Source organism: Eulemur rufifrons, chromosome 19 (genome assembly GCF_041146395.1).
Source record: "Eulemur rufifrons isolate Redbay chromosome 19, OSU_ERuf_1, whole genome shotgun sequence".
Taxonomy (NCBI): domain Eukaryota; kingdom Metazoa; phylum Chordata; class Mammalia; order Primates; family Lemuridae; genus Eulemur; species Eulemur rufifrons.
Window position 1 is genome coordinate 10,475,497 of NC_091001.1, and position 21,038 is coordinate 10,496,534.

A 21,038-nucleotide genomic window follows, 5' to 3' on the forward strand; every position below is an offset into this window, starting at 1 on the left:
TGCAATGCTTTCTCTTAGTGGACATTTCTTTATTATCAGTTTATATCTTACCTAACCCATATATTTTGGTATCAGGCTATTTATCGAATGAAGAAATTTTAAAAGTCAAAACCATTTTCTATGTCTTGATATGAAAGTCCCTCTGCATTTGAAAAGATGTGAGGAATATAATGGTGATTTGAGAAATGAGGTCTGGAGGATAACAATGTTTGAAAATATCCTTTTAGGTTAAAACTAGAAGTTTATTTTGATCTCAGCAAAAATGATTACAAAAACTTTAATAAGTGTAAACGTTGGCTAAGGTATATGTTGTAGCTTCCTGGATGGGTGAAATACTCTCGAATAAATTTCTATAAAACTGAATTTTACTAAAAGTACTCTATTTAGAGTCTAGATTTAGAAATCTTCCACAATTTGTCTTCTTTTCTCTTTATCTCTCTCTTCTAACCACTGCTTCTCATGCATGTCAACTCTAATATTGTCAACTGATTTTCTTATTACACCATACAAATATCGTCTTCATTATATCATCCTTTCTCTATGCCTATGAGATGTTGGAACAAATTTTAGTATGGATAATTTTAGCATGCAGCATGCAATTATAGAGGAGATATTGATTCATTATGTGTTGAGGTTTAGGGACTGCTTCGTGCTTCAGATTTAAAGACGCACATGAACTGGGCATGAAAGAGTAAGTATGAGCAGTGAGCCGAAGGATAACTCCTGGGACATAGGGGTACTGGGAGATGAAAAGGTTTGTAGTTGGTTGTCAGGAGATTGTGAAATACTGTACAGGTCACACACAAAAAAAATTGGATTTTATCCTTTAAGTGATAAGAAGTGACTGAGCAAATTTGTTTTAGGATAATAACCCCTGTGATGGGATTAGTTGGGAAAAAGTAGCATAGGAGGCAGAGAAACTAATTAGAAAACAGTTTCCTTGGGGTTCTGATGGGAAGGCCTGAGTGAGAAGAGCCTGGGCAGGCTGAATACAGAACACTTGGGAATACCAGCATCTGGGGGCAGGGAAGTACAGGAAGAAAAGGAAATACTATTGTACCCACTTTATCCCAGAAATTAAGGTAGCCACTGAAACTACAGAGAGGTGAAGAATATCAGAGGAGAAAGGTAGTACAGAAGAAAGTCTCAAGAAAGGCAGAAATGTTTGATAATGTCCTCAAAAGATTGAGAGGTAAATTTGGATGTGACCAGGTTGACTTCGCATTTAATTTAATTCCTATCCTAAATAAAAGACGAACTTCTCCATCAGTAACATCCACTTAATTCCATTCACCAGGCATTTATCATACACTGCAGTGTGATTAAAGCAACTGTCTCTGACTGTGAGGTGCTGACTAGATTCTAGTAGCAGAGGCAGACATGCAGATAAATTTTCCAGATGTTTACAGTTTTAGTGTGATAAAAGTAGAGAAGAGGTTTTTGAGAGGGGTGTCCACAATTATTACATCCTCTTCTATTAAATTTCAGTTCCTTTTGCATCTTGTAAATCATATTTGATGATTGCACTTGCTCCATCTCTGCTGTGCAATTTGGCATTTTATTGTGAATTTTTTACATTATCATATATATTGCTATCATGTTTGCTCACTTGTTCTTGTACCTACAAGCATCTGTGTTCTTTATAGACAGGAATACCTAACTTATTCTTGCTATAGTCCTTTGATGGAGTTGGGTCTCTCTTATTTAATATGTATTGCAAAAATTTCCAAATGTAATTAAACAGGCAGCTGAGCAGCTGCTATTTATGCAGTCCGTGACACATAAATAGAGCCCGTTAACAGATACTATTATATGCACTACTTATAGCTCTCACCTAGTGCATTTGTATCAATATAAATTTCCCTCTCTTAGGGTGAGGACTATAGTGGGGTTTTCTGTTGTTGTTTTTTTATTACTTTAAACTTTTATTTGTGGATACTTTAAGTGCTCTTTTAAGATCCAAGGCTTGTAGCCTACTGAATGGAAGAATTGACTAGTTTGTTCGTATCTCTTCATTATGAGAAGTGCTTCTTAGTTGTATCTAAGGAAAATGTAGTTATATTTTTAAATTGTCTGCTCTTTAATAATATCCTGTTTTGAATAACTGTACAAACACATGCTTCCAGGTGTTCTTTCTCTCCTAATATGCACTTTCTGGAAAATTTAGCCCAGCCTTGAACTTGGAATTTGGAACTCTCTAATAAATACCTACCAACCCCCCTTTCTTGCTTTCTTTTCCACTTACACATTGCCCCTCTTCCTCTTCCATTCACGCTGCAGGCCTGCAAGTCATTTTACTCCACTCTGTAAGCATACTTTATGCTTTGGCCGCAGGTTGTTTCATAGTTTGAAATTGTTTAGATACACTCAGTCCTTCCTCTAAATCAGCAATCAAGTACTGCTTTGTAACTTGGACTTAGCTCTTTAACAGTATTCTTTCTTATTTTCTTAACTAGACTATAAGTTACTTGGAAGAAAGATCCATATGTTTTTCTTTTAATCAACTTTATACCTTTTATATCAGAGAACTTCAGTATGTGGGTGTTAAAAATGATAAGAATCCTGGTTTGTAGTTCTGTGAAGTTTCCAAACAGAAGTGTGTCATAACGAACTGTGCTTTTCTCTGACAGGGTTCAGAAATGTTCGGAAATCAATCACATGAACGCCCATAATTTGGCCTTGGTCTTTTCATCCTGTTTGTTTCAAACGAAGGGACAAACTAGTGAAGAAGTGAATGTAATTGAGGACTTAATTAATAATTATGTAGAAATATTCGAGGTAAATATTTTATATCTTGCCCTTGTTAAAGTGGTTTTGATGTTGCTGTTTGCAAACAAAGATGTATATTTTAGGATGTTACTATTCAAGTCTTTATGAATATTTAGAAAGAGAAAATAAGAACAGTTATATTTAAAAAAAATTTTAGATATAACTGGTTTTTTAAGCGATAGCCATTCATTTTAAATTTGGTTGCTTTTAAAGCTTTTTTACCATCTGATATCTTTTGGACAGAATAGTTCTATTTATAGGGTTTTTATGTGCATTTCCTTTCTCATTATATGTGTATGAATTATGTCCATTTAGAGGTGGGAAATTATGAATTTAACAATTCAGTAATACATACTAGGCAGTTAAATTGAAAGCATTTTAGGGTATTTTTTTTTAAATTGTGCCCCTAATTGGAAAAAAGAGAATTCTGAAATATTATTCTGTAGTACTCACCAAGTCATCTCTGTTTTAATTATTTGACTTTTTAACATGCTATTTTATGAAGTTAATATTTTCATGTTTCATCAGGAAACTGCTAGAATAGGGATGACTTCTTGGTTCAATGAAATAAAAATAGAGGAAATAAGCCCAAGATTTGAATATAGTGGATCTAGGTCAAAGGTCCAGTTTCCTTACATAACTGATTCTAGCATCTCAGGATTGCCATTTAACCTCTCTGGGCATTTCATTAAATGATGTTTATTCGACCACTTGTTTTCCAGAGGTACAGATATACCAGATTAAACCAATTAGGTTAGTATGATAGGGTTACCATTTGTAGAGTTTCTACGTTCTTAAAATAACTTATCCTAACATTCCTTAGCAAAGAAAAAGGAACTATTTTCATAAGATAAAATATTAAAATCTCTATCTTAATTCATATAGGAATGGACAGCAGAGTTGTTAGATTTTCTTTGCTCTTTGATCTTCTCTTTATTTCCTTCTATATGTGTCCACTGTTGTTGATCAATAGCAAATTCTTTGCAATAATCTGATGCTGAGAAAAGAAAGAATTAGAAAAAAATGATGTGTGGCTTTACATGCTCTCTTTATATTCTATTTTTGTACTGTACCATTTGTAACAGGTACATGATTATCGTCATGGTGATATTAAACCTAACTTTACCTAAATGGTAGAAATTTCATAAGCACTTAATGAACATTTGAGCTCAAGAAATATCTTGTTTCTCAACCTACATTAAAGAAACCAGTCATCAGTTCCTTTGCTTGTGAAATGTCCGAAGCAATAGAGCTTTCATTGAGGCAATTGCAGCCTGAAGTATCATCATAAAATGTTTTGAACTTTATGAGACTCTATCTTGTTGGCTTTATTTATGACCTAGCTGTGTGGGCCCATGCCGATTAAGATAGCCATTCTCACTTATTTTGAATTTGATATTTCTATTCCTGAAGAGTTATATGAGGATGAGTGCCATCACTCTTTGTATTTTACATTATTAGAATGTCCCAAATTATATTTTAAACAGGTTAAAGAAGACCAAGTCAAACAAATGGACATAGAAAATAGCTTTATTACCAAATGGAAAGACACTCAAGTGAGTAGTAATAGTTAGATCTTTAAAGAATGAAACAAAACAAAAACTTCTGTTGTAAGTAAAGACATTTGCTGTGTGTATTCTCAAGTTCCTAACTGAAGCAAAGTAAAAGTGATGAACAAAAAAACCTAGATAAAGTAGTTGTGTAATACATGCAAAATATGTTAATGTAAATTTTTAAAATATAGAAAGAAAATCAGTTTTCATTTACACATCAAGATTTGCTCTATAAAAGAAAATTTTATTTATAAAAACACTATTGAAAATGCTGGTGGATTTCAAAGGAAGCATTTAAAGCCAAAGAAATACTTTAAGTAAATTGAAAATTCAAATAGCCTGATGATTTTTTCATTATTATTTTGAAAATATAAATTATTTCTTATATGCTTTTGCTTTGCACGCTTGCAGATGATCGTATTAATGGAATGTTTCTAATGTGATCTTTGTAACACATGCTAATTTTTGTCTTAAGTTGACTTTTCTATATTCTGTCTTGCTTTCCTCTGTCACATTGTATTGGATTTTCATGTTCAGGTTGCACTATGCTTTTCCAGGGTAGCTTACCTCGTTTGATGAATATTCACTGGAACGTCTTAAGGTTGATAGTTAATTATCTTATGATAACTAGGAACTGCAGTGGATTTCAGGTATCAATGTAAATAAGAGAAACGGGTCAAATGTACTCTGTTGTCAGATATACTCAGATAATGAGGCAGATGCTTTTTGTTAGTAAAACCATAAATTCTCAGTCCTGAAATAATATCCATTACAAATTAGAGAAGTCATCAGAGTTATGGTTCCATATGAAGGAAATGAGAGTTAGGCTTAGATTCTACCCCCCTATGCTAATGCTGTCATATTAATTACTTAATGAATTATTTCTTCCATTTTGACCCAAAGTAATTAATACAGCTTCTAGAGGAGTTAGCTTTAACCCTAAAAAATATAGCTGATTATCAATTCTCTTAAATTTTCACTTTTTAAGAAGGGTTTCAATCATGAGATAAAGAATTGTCTGAGCCCCCGAAAGGTTATCTTTGGCAGCATTATCTATGTCATTATTATAAATTATGAGGATTCTTTTGCATTTTTATATTTTATATTCAAATTACAATGAAGAAATCAGTCTTGAATGTTTTCAGTTCAGTATAAGTGAGTACAAATAAAACAATTGTCTATAAAATATAGTAATTGGAAAAGAAAAGTAAAAGAGTTTGGGAAAATCTGTTCTTTTGCGTGAGCTTTTCCTCTAATCCATTGAAACTCTCCTCTGGAGTATTTTTCTGACATTCTCTTTGTCTTAGCCCTGTTTGAATTTCTTAGCTATTTGTCTTTTTAGTTTCACTCTATGAGTTCTTTGTGTTTGCTTTTTTAATTTTTATAATATGCCCTTCCTCGGAGAGCTGTTTATGCAAACATTGTGAAAAGCAGAAGTGTCAACTGTATCTTCCGAGAATTTTTGTGTATCATAGGAAGTGAGGGAAGAAATTGGAAATAAGATTTTCTAAGCTTATAGTGCCAGAATAATTAAGAAGCTTCTTCAAAGTACATTATTTAATGTTTTCCTTACAAATTTACTCAATAGATTTTATGCTAAGGGAAATTTAGCTTTAGAATGATTGTTTCTTCATTGTGATCTTTTTTTTTTTTAATTGGGTGATGGATATTGTTTCTAAGTGGTTACATAACTTACGGGAATTTCTGAAAAAAGCTCAATTTTTTTTCATAGATTCATTTGGTACTTTATTGAATTTCTCTACTTTATACTGTCCTTCTACATAGTGATATCTTTTGCTTTTTATTTTGTGGCTTGTATCTTCTTCACTTCACATTATCTTCTGGAATATAATAATGACCTCAATAACAACACTTAATGCTTGGCCAAAAATAATTAAAATAAAAACATATGTTTATTGTCTGCTTTGTTCTATCATTTCACTTTAATTTTTTCTTACTAAAATTTTACTTTATTTGTGGTTTTAATGCAGCTCTGACCTAGTTTATCCTCAAATTGCATCTCTTTGAAAATTTAGTAAGACCTGTTTTGCCTTTTAATTTTATTGATGTCATGCACACATTATAGCTAAGAGCAGAATTACATATGGCCTATTTTCCATCCTCATTTTGTTTATCCTGCTAACGTACACGATGATGGCTTCTACAACTTCTGCTGTGGAAATCAGCATATTTTCATTGTGGCCAGATTCATTATTTCAGTAAAAATCTAAGGGTACTCGAGAACACTGAATTCTTGAGAAAGAGATGAAAAATCGCATTGTGATTGTTTCTAACATTTGTGTGGATTCCTTGTCTTTAAACAGCTGTCCCTAGAAATGGGTACATCATGTTTGTGAACAGGGAAATGGAGCCCGTTTCATTGTTGTAATGACGAGGGCTTTGTAGGGTTTGGGAGCTGTCTTAAGTATCATGTATGTGTTTTTGCAACATGGTTAAGTGTGCTGTTTCCACATCCACCCTCTTCTAGGTTTCCCAGGCTGGAGATTTGTTAATTGAAGTATACGTAGAAAGAAAGGAACCTGACTGTAGTATTATAATTCGGGTGAGTCCTAATGGTGGATATAAAGAGTACTATTGGGAATCATAAGTGTTAGCATTAATTTACATATTTTGAATTTTCCAGTGTTTCTTGTATTCATGTCATCTTTCCAGTTCAAACCAATGACTGATGACCCAACATTGGCTTTCCATACCAATACCTTCTGGGAGTTCTATATTTTAATCATTTGGAAAGAGAACATCTTATGTGCTGTAGGTTACAATTAGGAGTTTCTATAGGTTCTGGAAAATAACCTGAGCTCAAATACTTGCTCCTCCCTTTCCTAGCTTCTTAGCATTAGGCAAGTTATTATATTTGTCCTGTATGAGTCTCTGTCTTCTCACCTGTTAAATGAGGGAAAATTACATTATTATATCATAGCATTGACCTGAAGACTCAGTAAGATAATGCATGTAAAACACTTAGCAAATTGCTTGGCATATAAGTGTTTAATAAATTACTGTTACTACTGGTCCTATTATTATTATCAATAATCTTCTGCTCTTGTTTCCTGTACTTTAGCATTCAGTCTTCCAATTTACTTGAATATTGGATAATGCTTTCCTTCCTTGACTATCAGTTAATTTTTTTCTTCAGCACAAATAATCAATTGTGCTGAATTAAAAAATAGATCCTTCTCATGCTACTATATTCCGTAATTAGTCTTTTAGGGATAGTAACTGATATTTCAGGTTTTTGGTAAAACTACCATCTCTATATGAGAAATAGATATTCTGCCATGTAACAGAAATTCTGCTTGAGCTACTTATCTTTTTTAATACATTGACTGCCACACTAGAAAAAAATTTTTTCCTTGGGGCCACAGTGTTTTATTAAAAAAATAGAATAAAAACTTTGAAAACAAAATGACCCTTTGTAATTGAATGAAAAATTTATTTTCTGTGTGTGAGTTATATGCAACACAATCCAAGTTTTTAGAATTAAATTTTCAATATCAATTGTAACAATAAGAACATCAGCAAGTAAGATTTTTGCGAACCAACTGCAGGGTTTTGCCTCATGAGTCCAGGGCTCAAAACTAGCATGAGTTAAATATAACTCACGTGGCATTCAATGTGTCCAAGAATAAACAGAGTCACAACATTTGATATATTGTAATTGTTAAGTTATATATTTCTAATGATTATGTATTATGACAACATGGCACTGGCTACCTTACTTAGAACATGGAGCTGAAATACTGTGATCGTAGGCTTTGTTCTTATGAGGCATTTATCTTGCCACTCCTTGCCCACTTCATATTTCTTATACTGAATGTGTGATGTTGATCGTAAAAGACATGAAGGACTAGTGTAGATCCATCAGCACAAGTTTATAGCTAGTGCTCGAAGAGGTATTCAAAGCATGTGACTTTACACGTAAACCCTTTCGTAGCACATTTTAACTTTCTTACAAAGCCATAACAGAAGATACTGCAATTAAGCAAAATTCTAATATTATCTTAAGTGGATTTAGATAAAAAACTGTCCGGTTTCACCTATAGTAACTCCAAAAGCTCTTAGAAAACATAGAATGTTACAAAAATAATTACTAACATTTGTTTTAATGCTTAAGACTTTGCAAAACCCTTTAGTTATATTTATCTCAGCTGATCATTGCTGCGACCCATGGAGATAGATGAAGCAGATGATATCTCACGTTTGTGGGAATGGAAACTAGGAATTAAGGCCAGAATACAAACCTGTGTTGTCATAATCCAAACCCAATGCTTATTATACTGATGTGTATATTCCAGTGAGTAACAATTTCCTAAATGTGGAGTACTAGGTGTTTTAAAGAAGAGCTTTAGGTCTCTCTTGGAGCAAGGAGTAGAGTTCCCATCTACTTCAAACTGAAGCACTGCCTGCTGCCTATTTCACAAGTTTGGTTTCTCAGTAGTTTAATATTTTGTAAGAAAAAGGCTATATTATTTAAAAAAATTAAATCCATGCAGATCAACGGCATCATTGAAATGATTCATCTACTGTTTCTGTTGCTGGAAGTTCTCCACTTTTCCCAGATGCTAAGTTTTTATCTCTGCTTTTAAGTTTATATGTCACTGGGCTTTTCTAGGTAGAAAACAGTGGACTTCATTGTATAATTAATATATTCCAAAAAAGCATGAAATTTCGTGAAGTACAAAAGGTAGACTATGTGAGTGACCTGTTGTGGAAACTGTTTTTTGTTATTTATATATGTGCAATATGCTAATGAGCAGTAATGGACAGGAGAAATGGAAATGAGCACATTCCTTTTCTAAGAAAATTTGTAATAGGGACATACTTTTACTGAAAACATGCAAATTGCAATTGCAGTATTCTGATGTTTGAAACATCTATTTGTTTAACACTATAACTCGAAATACTAATTGAAGAAAGCCATCTTGCGTTTTGGCCAGCATGCACTGAAGATTGGCAAAAACAAAACAAGAAGAAACAAATCAAAAATCCTGAAAGTCCCAGAAGAGTTGGTGTGTTTATGCCGTATCCTCAGGCTTTGGGAGTCTTGTAGAGCTAGCCTCTAGGCTGGCACTGCGGACTCTGCCCCATGCCCTGAAATTCTGGCTGCAGCCTGCGTTGGTATCCCACCATCTGTCACTTGGCATGGCAGGACGCACACACACTACCAAAACCCCAGGGCCTTTTGGCCTGACAGACAGCAGTGTATAATTTAGGGCCGAGGCTGAATCAACCAAGACACTCTGCACTTTTGATTATAGAACTGATCAGTGGAAAGTTTTACACGTAGAAGACTGTCTTGTGAAGGCCTTTCTGTGTGTGACTGAGTACGTTCTTCCCTTCTGAGTGGCCTTAATTGCTAAGTGAGGAAAAACAATTCCTCCTGATTATGTCTGTATGGTAAATGTATTGCATGTTGTGGAAAAGATCTGAACATGCTGTTTTCACTAAGTACTTAGAGAGGCTAGTTTTAACCACACGTGGAAGAAACTTGGTGTATTAGGTGGTGGATGGGGGGAGTATTATTGCCCTGGTATAAGTTTGCTTCTGTGTCTGACTTATCTTTTGAAGAAATATTGCTTCTCTAACAGATATCTCCTGTGATGGAAGCAGAAGAATTAACTAATGATATATTAGCAATAAAAAATATCATTCCTACAAAAGGTGACATTTGGGCCACATTTGAAGTCATCGAAAATGAAGAACTAGGTAAGTGATTTTCATGGTAGAGATTCTTAAATCCCTTATAATGTAAAGAATTACTTTTTTTGTGACAAGTTACTACTAACATTTTATGTTTTCCTAAATATTAACGTCTCGTTAGGAATTCCCTTCTACCTTAGTGTGTGTGTTGATATATACTATCATCACTTGAAGTCGCCCTCCTATGATTCTACTCATTAAAATAATTAGATTATTTTGCTGACTATAAAAATACAGTGCAAAGCATTAGGCATCTATGTTGCTACCTCAGGAAATGAGGCCTTTGTTTGTAAGGACAAGTAATTTGATTTGTAACAATATTTGTCACCATCACCATTCCTCTCCCTCCTGTATGCCACTCATTTAACAAGAAAAAGAATGATTTAAAAGATTATTTATTAATTTAAAAAATAATTTTAAGCCTAGAAGAACCTTCTTTTTTGGCATTTTTATTTTCCTTTCTCTTTAGTGGATCAAATGTTTTATTGTCTTACATCCCAAAGGCACTGAAAGATAAAGTGTGCTTTGAAAACACCTTGACTAGTCCAGTAGTCAAATGCTGAATAAGCTTAATATTCTAATGACACTGTTTAGTTTGAAAGACTTTTAGGAAAAAAAAAAAAATAAGATGCAGAATGTCTTTGTACCTTGACCATCTGTCTAGCTGATACCTACTAAGGTCTTGGGACCTTTTCAAGTACAGCTGCCAAACTGCCAAAAGGAAAATCTCACCACCCACAAGCTCAAGATCAAAATTAAAATTCAACGGTGAAATACCCCATAGTGTGTTGTTAGGAGTGTTGCAGTCAGTGTTAAAATGAAATGAAATGGTCAAGTACTTTGTCTTTCATTATTCTTGATTTTTTTTTTATTTCTTTATTTCTAATGATCATGCACAACTCTTCAAAATGGGTCAAAGAGTCATTTTTCCATGTGCATTGCCAAGATCTGATGACTGTGGTGCTTGATGTCTGTTCACGGTGTCTCCCTGTAGCTGGGTTCAGTCTTCCCCATGCAGAGATGCTCTGGAGAATGAGTCCTGGGAAAGCCACTGTCAAGGCCGACAGAGTCACTTCCAGGTTAAATTTACCTCTCCTTTCTGTGGCATTTACTATTAATGACCACTTCTTTTTTTTTTTTTTTTTTTAATAATCTTCACTCTATTTTCAGTGCTGCCTGGATTATCCTCTTTGTTCTCTGATTATTTTATCTCTTTCATAGTTTCATCTTCCTCTCTCTGTCTCCTAAATGTTGAATTTCCCCTGCACCAATCTCCTTGGCCAATTTTCTCATTTGACATGTTTTTTTTTTTTTTTTAAATAGATAATCTTTTCCAATTTTTTGTGCTTAGCTGACATATATAAGCTGGTGTTTCCCAAATATACCTTTGTTCTCCCCCATCTGACCTACCCAGTTACCTCCTTTAAAACCCAGACTAGGAGTTCCATTGCACTTTGTCTCATCTCTTTTTTGTAGTGCCTGTTCCTTGGATTTATGTTTTTCTTTCTTGATGGGAGCTCCCTGGAAGAAAGGAGAGACTGTCTTTTTTTGTTGTTGTTGTTCTATATGTAATCTCTAGCACAGGACCTAGTGCCTAGCAGCCATACAGTTAAGAGCTATTGAATAAGTGAAGCATAATTTTGTATGACTCTGTTCTGCAAGGGTGGTAGAGTCTTTCGATTTTTCTTTTTTGTTTAATTTTGAGGATAGTAGACTAGGTGTCAGCCTTATCGTATTTGTGAATAAAAGTTAATTGTCAACATTATTGGCTTTTATTATCTTTCCAAATCACAAATTGGATTATATTCCACCATTTAAAGCCCTTTCATTATTTCCTCATTGTCCCTCCTTCAAGGTCCAATTCTAATGTCCCTTCCTTCATGATATTCAGATGAACACAGTTCACACTGATCTCTTTCTGACCATTTGCCTGAACATCTGTAATACTACATACTATGTGACTTGTAGAATAGTAATGTGTATATATCTGGTTCTGTTCTAGACCGTACTTCCTTAGTGCATTTGCTATGTACTTTAGGTTTTTATTAATGTATCTCTCACTACCTCTAGCATAGTACATTAAGGTGGAACATGACCCACAAAAGTCTTTTTAACTGAGGTGGGGCTCTCTGGACCTGCGTGTCCTGGACTGTGGCCCCTCACGTAAATGTATCCACATGTGGACGGCACATAGAAAGTGATCTCTGCTTGTAGATTAGGAACCACTAGAAGATATCAAGACTGCGGTTAGTGCTTGGAAAGCTCTTTCCTGTATGCTTCTGTTTCTATTGTTTTCTTAAAAAAAAGGTCACAGAAGAATACTGAAGCGTGGATTTAGGGGTAGGCATTTTCTCCCTGCCACACTTGTCCTCTCAAGGGTTGAGTAAATTAAAGCGTATCCCTAAGTCATGGCATTGGGGCTCTGTGTCTTTGGCCCCTGGTCCTCCTGAGAGAAGCAAGCAGATGGGTGAGGATGGGAAGGAATTACGTACAGCTAGAAGAGAGATTGCGTTACCTATGGAAACATTGTTTTAAAACTTCACCTTAGAAAATCAAAGGATGCTTACCCCCTAAGTGACTTGATTATCAATTTGCATGTGGTAGTTAGTACATCACAAATGCTAAGAATAGATTATTTTATTAGTAGTAGTTCTTCTCCTTAATGACAATAAAAGACAAAACTATCTCAATGAAGATATAAAAACACTAGAACTAGAAGACCTCAAAGTTTGATTTGTGAATATCTGAATGTATAATGAAAGAAACAACCCATGTACATCTAGAAAGAATACATTTGGAGTTAAGAATTCAAATTTGGCGTGGTCTTAATGCTTGGTCAACTGTAAAGTAGAAATTGCCAGAAAACTAAAACTATTTCCACTGCTTCTAGAAAAACAATGATAGGGAAGCAACAAAAAGGCCTGTGATGATGTTGGTTTATGGAACTCATATGTACCACCTGATCTAAAGTGTTACAGTCTTTATTTTTAGCAACATGCATGGAAGATAAATATAAAAAGGAAATAAAAGATATAGATAGTAAGAAGACTATAGTTGATAAGAATAATGTCAGCAGGCAACTGGTATGTTTTCTAATGTAACAATAAAACCTCCAAGTAACAAAGTAACCAAAAATGAGTGAACCAATAAATTGATTTATATATAAGTAAGTAAACCAGAATGCTAGATTTTAAGTATCTGTAAATTTTAAAGCAAGAGTTCTCTATTTTCCCATATCCAATGCCCCCTTTGTGTAATAAGTATTGTTTAGTGTTCCCTTTACTATGAGATAATCTATTTTACTCATTTAAAAAATAATATAATATACTAATTATAATATAAAAATAAATAAGAGGGACATATGCATTTTAGCATGTAAATGCCGAGATACTCCTGTATGGCTGAAGATGTTGAAAATAGATTCCTAAATGTATCAATGAAATCATCATGGGTGTGACAGCTACAAATACAGGTTGATATAAGCATGTCAATTTCATGACTCAAATACCATTTCACTTTGGTGAAATGGTGCACAACTCTTAGGAAGTTTCGACTAAAAGCACAGTCTTTTTTTTTTTTTTTTTTTTAATATGGTAGCCAGATTCATGGAGTTACATTACAACTATATAAAATATTTTGATTTTTTGATATTTTGATTTTGTATTACAACCATGTAAAATATACATTAAACTGAGTTAGTCTAGGCTCAATACATTTGTAAGTAGGGTTTGCCTCTAAAGGAATGCCTGCTGGATCAAGAACAAATCTTTTTTGTCTCACCCTTTGAAGGACATCAGGCATTTTTGACCCACTACTGCCAATCATTAGGATAAGCTGAAATCCCTCCTAAGAGAGGGTATCCCTTTCATTAAGAGTTAATCTTCCAAAGTATGCTATTATTTTAATGCTTTACCTTAAAAGTGAACTCATTCTTTGCCAGTGTAGCCCTCATACCCTCTAGGTATTTCACATCTTGAAAAAAGGTAATTGCTGTAGGGGCTTCGTTTCAGTGGGTTTCGCTGAGAAATTTGAGTTGTGAAGCAGTTACTTTCTATGCAGTAATATCACAGCAAATTTTTTTTTCTTGTTTCTTCCTCATACTACTATGATATGGAAGATCTGCTTATTTTTCATCAAGATTCTTTCCAGTTCTTCTGATTGACACATGAAGTGCTGTTACTTTCTGTTTATGTGGACGGGACAGAGAAAGGCTTGTGCAGCTCTAAGTTTGGCACTAAGAATTTAATTGCTGGGGAAGTCATAATTGTCTCTGAAAATCTTGTGTTATTATTGTCAGAAGTTTAGGGATGATGGTTGTTATTTCAGGTGGAAAATGGATAGCTCTGTATTTAACAAGGGAGGCCAGATTCTGTGAACAAGATGTTAAGCAGTTATTAACATTTTATTTTACACAGCTGAAGAATCACCTCCATAACCTATTCTTCTCAAATAACTACACTGAATTTTTTGCAATTTTTATTCTGTAGCTAGTATGCAAAAGAGTTAATTTCTAGTAATGCCCTAATACCAGATGACTTACATACCATATAATCTATCATGACAGGTGGTTGTAAATGTACCTATAAATAAAAATTTGTAGGAATTTATGTACCAATAATATTTGATGACTCAGTTTTTTCCTGCTGCTTATTTCTTTCTTAAGGTGAATATTAATGCCATTTTATAGTTGTAGCATTTGACAGTCTAAATATTTATCTTTTCATCTCATTTTTTAAACTCTGTTGTTTATCTAGGAACTTGGATCTACAGGATTTTTACTCTCCTGAAGTATTTCATACTATGATGCCAGTATGAAAGCATATTTGACTAATTTTTTGCAACCAAAATTAATTATGTGCCCATACATAAGCCTTTATTTCTGTTGTGATTTATTTCAGTATGACTAAGAACACTTTAGAGCTATCACTGCAGTAGTGATGATGTCTATTGTGATAGTATGTAATACTGACCCTCTTTAATAGAAATGTCTGACATTTCAAAGTCTCATTAGCAATTTAATCTTGTAATAAAGGAGAGTTTTTATTTCAACCCAGATACTGTATTCCATTTAAGAATATTATTCTCACTTCTAAGCCAACTCCAGTATCATCAGTTTCCTTACACACAGGATGTTGAAACTATCTGGCTATTATTTCCTTGCCATCTTTTCACTAAGGATGGGAAATTGATGGGGAACAGAGAAGGGGAAAGTCTGAACTGACATTGGTTTTCACTTTGCTTATGTTACCTTGTTTAGTCCTCAAAAAAAATCTTGGCAAGTTGGTACTATTTTATCCACATTACATTACTTTAAAGTCAGATAGGTTTGGACTTCAAATCTCTGTTCCTCACCTTAACTAGCTATGTAACTTTAGGCAAGTGGCTGAATCTTTGTGACCCTTAAATTCTCTTACACATAAAATATGAATAATTATAGTTTTTATTGAAGAATGTTATTGTGAGATGTAAAAGTGATAACTGATTTAAAGTATCCAGTATCTATAATGTCTGACGCGTAGGTGTTATTCCATATATGCCAACTGTTAATGAGATCAATAGTGTCTCTGAGCTTGCGAGTAGTGGAATCAAGTATCATTTAAAACTGAATGTAAAGGGAATGCTTATTCTATAATTAGTTGTACTTTTAAGTACATCTAATTTCAGTTTTAAGACAACCAATTTATGGGTTAATTAACAATTGAATTACAACATTGACAAATTATGAGCAATTATTATCTTTGCCGACTCTTAGAAAATTATCTGAAGAAAAGCAATATTAAGATAGCATGAAAGATTTTACCTGGTTTTAGAGAGAGTTATATTTTTTCTGCTGCTCTGTGAGTATTTTCTGTGAATTTATGGATCACCAAAGAAATTAATAAGATAGTTCATTCCTCCAACATTTATTGAGCATCTATTATATACTCAGTACTGTGCTGTGTGCAGGGGGATATGTAATAGTAAAAAAGACCTAGATTCTTGATTTCAAGATGTGTAGCCTGGTGGCTCTTTTTGTGTGTGTGTGCCATTATCATGACTAGGCTAGCTCCAACAAGCACAGACTGCATTTCAGTTTTACTGCATGGGAAGCAAAAATCTGGCAATTATGATGGAAGTGGAAAACTACTTTTCTTCTTTTGTAGACCTTGGATTATTGATGACTTCTGGAATGATGTGGCCATAGCAGGAGAAATCAGTATTAGAGAGGATGTAATATATTTGGCCTTTTAATTTTGTTACCAATTACAGTATCATGGTTTACATATGAGTACGATGCTATTGAGATGCTCTTTCTTGTTTGTCAGTAGCATTACTACTTTAACCAAAACAAAAAAGCTCAAGTGCTATGTGCTTTACATTAAGGAGGGTATGAAAGAGGTGAGTTGATTTATAAATCGCTACAGTCCTAGGAAAGCAGTATTGACATCTGTATGTCAGGGCTTCCAATTATGCTATTTTTAGTGTGCTGTGAAAAGGTTTAAATATCTTTTTTCCCAGCATATGCTCTGTTGTTACATTTTATTAACTGATTGGCATATTTTGATCAGCAGAAAAGTTTTCTATGAAGTTTTGATTATATTTGTAAAACTTGTGGCGTTTTCTTTTTAATTCTGCTAAGAATATGTGTTACCTTTAAAACTGTGGTTGCCTAAGATAAAATGTATGTGGATGGATATTCTTTGAAGAATGGCTGCCATTTAACTTCTTGCTTGTTGGTCTATTGTGTCGACAGTTAATGTCTAGCATTGCCACATAATGTTTTTGATTGGTATTTCCACTAATAGTTACATCTAGGTTACTCTGTACTCTTTTACAATTATTTTCAGATGTTCTCTATAGAAGTTATATTTTATAATTTCATCTTGATTATGAGAATATCAGCTATAAGTTGCTCACTAGTACTGATACTAATATGAATTTATAATATTCTGATCTCATTGGGATAAAAAAAGAATTTGTGCTTATTACTTATTAATGGACAAGATTAACTTTGCTAGTCCCTTTACAATTATTTAATTGCATTTGCACATAGGCAAACCAGAATGTTATCTAAATTAAAAAGAAGATAAAGATACTCATACATTGTACAAAGGGTAGGATTTTGAGATTTTGTATAAAGGGAAGCACTTCTGTTTTTTTTTAATAGATGAGTAGCAAACAGGTATTCCTGTGTATACTCATTTATATAGTAAATATATAGTAAATTTTATTATGTGCTTAATGGTGTTCTAGATGTTAGTGTATCTTGTATGTAGTCCTAGTGCTATTATTGTATAAAGTAAAATATTATTATGTATATTGTTGCATACAGATATTTTCAAAAGGATTTTAAAAATTTATTATTATAAAAATTCTTATCTTAATACTTTTCTTTTCCCTTTGATTTGGGTTTTATTTTTTACAGAGCGACCTCTTCACTACACAGAAAATGTGCTGGAGCAGGTGCTTCGGTGGAGTTCATTAGCAGAACCTGGCTCTGCCTATCTGGTGGTGAAGAGATTCTTAACCACTGACACAATTAAACACTACAGCGGTAGGTGCCATTACTTTACATTGCAACTACGACTGAAATTCAGGTGGTTAAAGGATAATTATTATGGCACAAGTGGTATTTGAAAATGTGAAAAATGAACAGCTAAATATAGAATGTACTGACATAGAATGGAGAGAAGAAAGAATATGTGTATAGGAGGAAATTTTCATAGTGTGTTGCACTATTGGAGATAGTTGGCTAATTTGATAGTACCAAATTAAAGTTTTTTGAAAGGAATGGTTTATATTTTTAAGAGTTGTTTGCTATGCTTATGCTTGTGTGTTTTCCTAATTTTTAGATTGATGATGAATCTTCTCTGTGAATTATATTTGTATTTGAAAGCTTTCTGGGCATTCAGGAAGTACAGCTTATGCAGGCTCTGAGATTGGGTGCTTGCTGTAAGTTTACTTTTTCCATGGTGATACTGGAAAACAAATATATATAAAATAAACTAGTTCCAAGGATACTCCATCCACCTGGAAGAAGACAGTGCACACACATGATTAAATAAGAAGTTAACTACACAAGTGAACCACGTAAGACAGTCTCTAAACCTGTATAAGATATCAGAAAAATTTTATTTTGAAACTTTTATTCTACTGTTGAAACTTTCATTCAACTGACAGATCAGAAAAAAAAAAAAATTCAGCCAGGACTATATACAAACTAACCTTAAAAGCTAAGGATCCAGGTTTTGTAAGATAAAATGTACCACTGCTTTTATGATTAATGTTAATAGTAACCATTACTATTTATTAATCACATATCAGATGAACTTTATATACACCAAAGCTCATTTTTTAACTTCTCTATGAGTTGTATTGTCTTTGAATTTTACAAATGAGGAAAAGAAAAGCTCGGAGAGGCTAAGTAACTTGTCACAGATTGTACGGTTACTAAATACTGGATTTGAGAATGGATTGGTCTTACTCCTAATTCAAATAATGGAAAAAAGGTAGAGAGGCTGGTATGGCTCTTCAGTGCTGTAAACCTACTTGGGGTGATTGCTGGCTCTCTAGCTAACAGTCATAGGTCAGTAAGCTCTTAATTGTACAGAAGTTAATCTGATAAATTTATGATTTCATAACACTGTTCTTTATATCTTATACTTACATGAACATATTTTTACAAAATGCTGGCAGTATAAAAACTTTTATGTCCTTCTGTTTTTGCGGAGCATCTAAATAAACAAAATGTGTATTTTTCTTTTTGTTGTAGAAATTTAGCGTTTCAGAGACCTTTATCTTATTCAAATTTCTTCACTACTACTACATATGATTTTGACCACATCCTCTCCATGTCTTCTTAAGGATTGCAGTAGGACTTCTCTCTAGCTGTACGAATGCGCCTGTATCAATGTCATAGATTAGTGGTTCTCACGGAATGATTTTGCCCTCCAAGAGACATGTGACAACATCTGGAGACATTTCTGACTGTACGGCTTGGTGGTGGGGTAGGGAGGTAGGGCTTCTGGTATTCAGCGGATACAGAACAGGGATGCTGCTAAGCATCCTAAGGGCAGTAGAGGAATATCTGGCTCAAAATCTCAGTGGTGCTGATGTTGATAAACCCTGATTTAGATAATCTATAAAAATCTGTTCTGGCTTTTGAATTCTATTATTCTTTTATTATCTTTCTGGTGAGAACTTTCTTTTTTTCCCCCCTAATGTTCCTCTGAAATTCTCCAGATTGCAAAATGTTTGCAACCTACATCTAGACATAATAATACCTTTGCTGTTATTTGAATGAAGAATTAGATCCTGCAAGGCCATGATGTAAAGGAAGGTTTTGTATGGTGGTGGGGGGGGGTACCCAAAACAAGTACACCATTAAATGTTGTTGATCTTTTGTGGGAGAAAGCCCTGGCAGGGTACAGATCGAGCTGATTTAGCATAGTCATATCTGAGTAAAATCTTTGTTGTGTAAGGGTAAGAAGAAAATATATAATGAAAAACCATATATTGGCTCTGTCCACAAACTGGTAGGAAAATTGGGTGTTATGATGTTTCACATAGTCCATTGCATCCTTTCGGTGAGAATATGAGTGAGTCCTTTTTTTGTAAAAGCATCAAGCCTCTGTAAGGTCTAGAAAAACATCTTGCATAAGAACTGGAGTAAGCTTGGGTAAGCAGAAGAAAAAAGCTACAGACTTGAAGTGATATTTTCAGAGAGTTGGATGTAGCATTCTGTAGAGGAAGATACCAGCAAACTTTTTTGTTACTCTCTTACTTCCTTCATTTCTCTAATAGGATGGGAGCCATAAAACACATCTCTGTCCCTGAACTATCCCTACCCCATTTTACCAAACTGACACGTATGTTGTTATTGTATTCTATGTAGTTCTTTCTACCAGGAAACTAAGCCTCATTGCGTGAAGAACAAAAAAAAAAATTAACAAACAAACAAAAACCGAGTTTTAGGAGAAAATCATCAGCAAATACATTAATTGGATCATTTCACATTGTAGTTACATATTTCTGATCAAAAGACTATGAAATAAATACTCTTGTTTTTTAGCCCACAAAATTTTTATGATTTATATTCAGATTATAAAGCAAAGTAATTTATTTCATTACGGTTGGTTCTCTGTTTGAATTTAGGATTGTTCTTTAAAGGAATCTATGGTCTATTTTTATTAATCAATTTTTTAAGTCATGATTTTTTCCAGTAGTTGTGTCTTAAAGCAACCTGAAGCTTATTACTGTGTCTTATAGGGTATATTTAGTGATAGATTTTGGATAGGTTAGACATTCAGTCCACTTTGTCCCTGTCTTGGCAAATGTCTCCTAAATCAATCACAGTGACTACCTACTCCAGAATTATTGCTCCATTTATCACATCTACTACCCCTCAAAGTTGAGATCTAAAAGGAAAATAACAAAAGTAAATCAAATGTAATTTCTCTGTCAATTTGTTCGCGGAAAAACTGAAACCATCCTAGAAACATTCAACTGCTCTTCAAAGCAAAATGGAAACAATGTTAAAGGTTTATTTTTCTTTCTTAAGAATGTCTTATTCCAACCTAAAGCAAAGTAGAAATCAGCAGAGTTTGAAAACAAGAGCAGTTGGTTGCAACTACATTTTCTCTCAGTAACAAATAGCTAATGTGTTAACATTGTATTAAAACATAAAGTTGCCCACAACATCCTTGGCAGCCTGCCTCCCGTATTTGATACTTGGCTGCCACAAATTTTGACCTCTATCTCTATCCCTATCCCTATATCTGTATCTGCACACAAATGTGTGTGTGTATATATATGTATGACTTGCATTTCAGTAATTTTATGAGTTTTTCAGATTTATGGAGCAAATTATAAACATATACTTTTGCTTGACATGTTTTTACCACTTTCTTACTAAAGCAAGAATTTTATCATGTAAGTATTTGCTGTAAGTTAGGGGTTTTAATTTCCTCAATTTTCTCACTTTAAGAGATAAAATGTAGATTTCATAAGTAGGAA

The 21,038-nt window shown here is 33.7% G+C and overlaps 1 protein-coding gene across 1 annotated transcript in view; it reads left to right on the top strand.

Moving 5' to 3' along the window:
* ARAP2 (ArfGAP with RhoGAP domain, ankyrin repeat and PH domain 2) overlaps positions 1 to 21,038 on the top strand; it is a 178,182-nt gene that overhangs the window by 123,281 nt on the left and 33,863 nt on the right. The window contains exons 23-27 of the mRNA XM_069494099.1: positions 2,631 to 2,778; positions 4,257 to 4,325; positions 6,811 to 6,885; positions 9,932 to 10,049; positions 17,449 to 17,577. Coding sequence (XP_069350200.1) covers positions 2,631 to 2,778; positions 4,257 to 4,325; positions 6,811 to 6,885; positions 9,932 to 10,049; positions 17,449 to 17,577 — 539 coding nt within the window. The remainder of the gene's footprint in view (positions 1 to 2,630; positions 2,779 to 4,256; positions 4,326 to 6,810; positions 6,886 to 9,931; positions 10,050 to 17,448; positions 17,578 to 21,038) is intronic.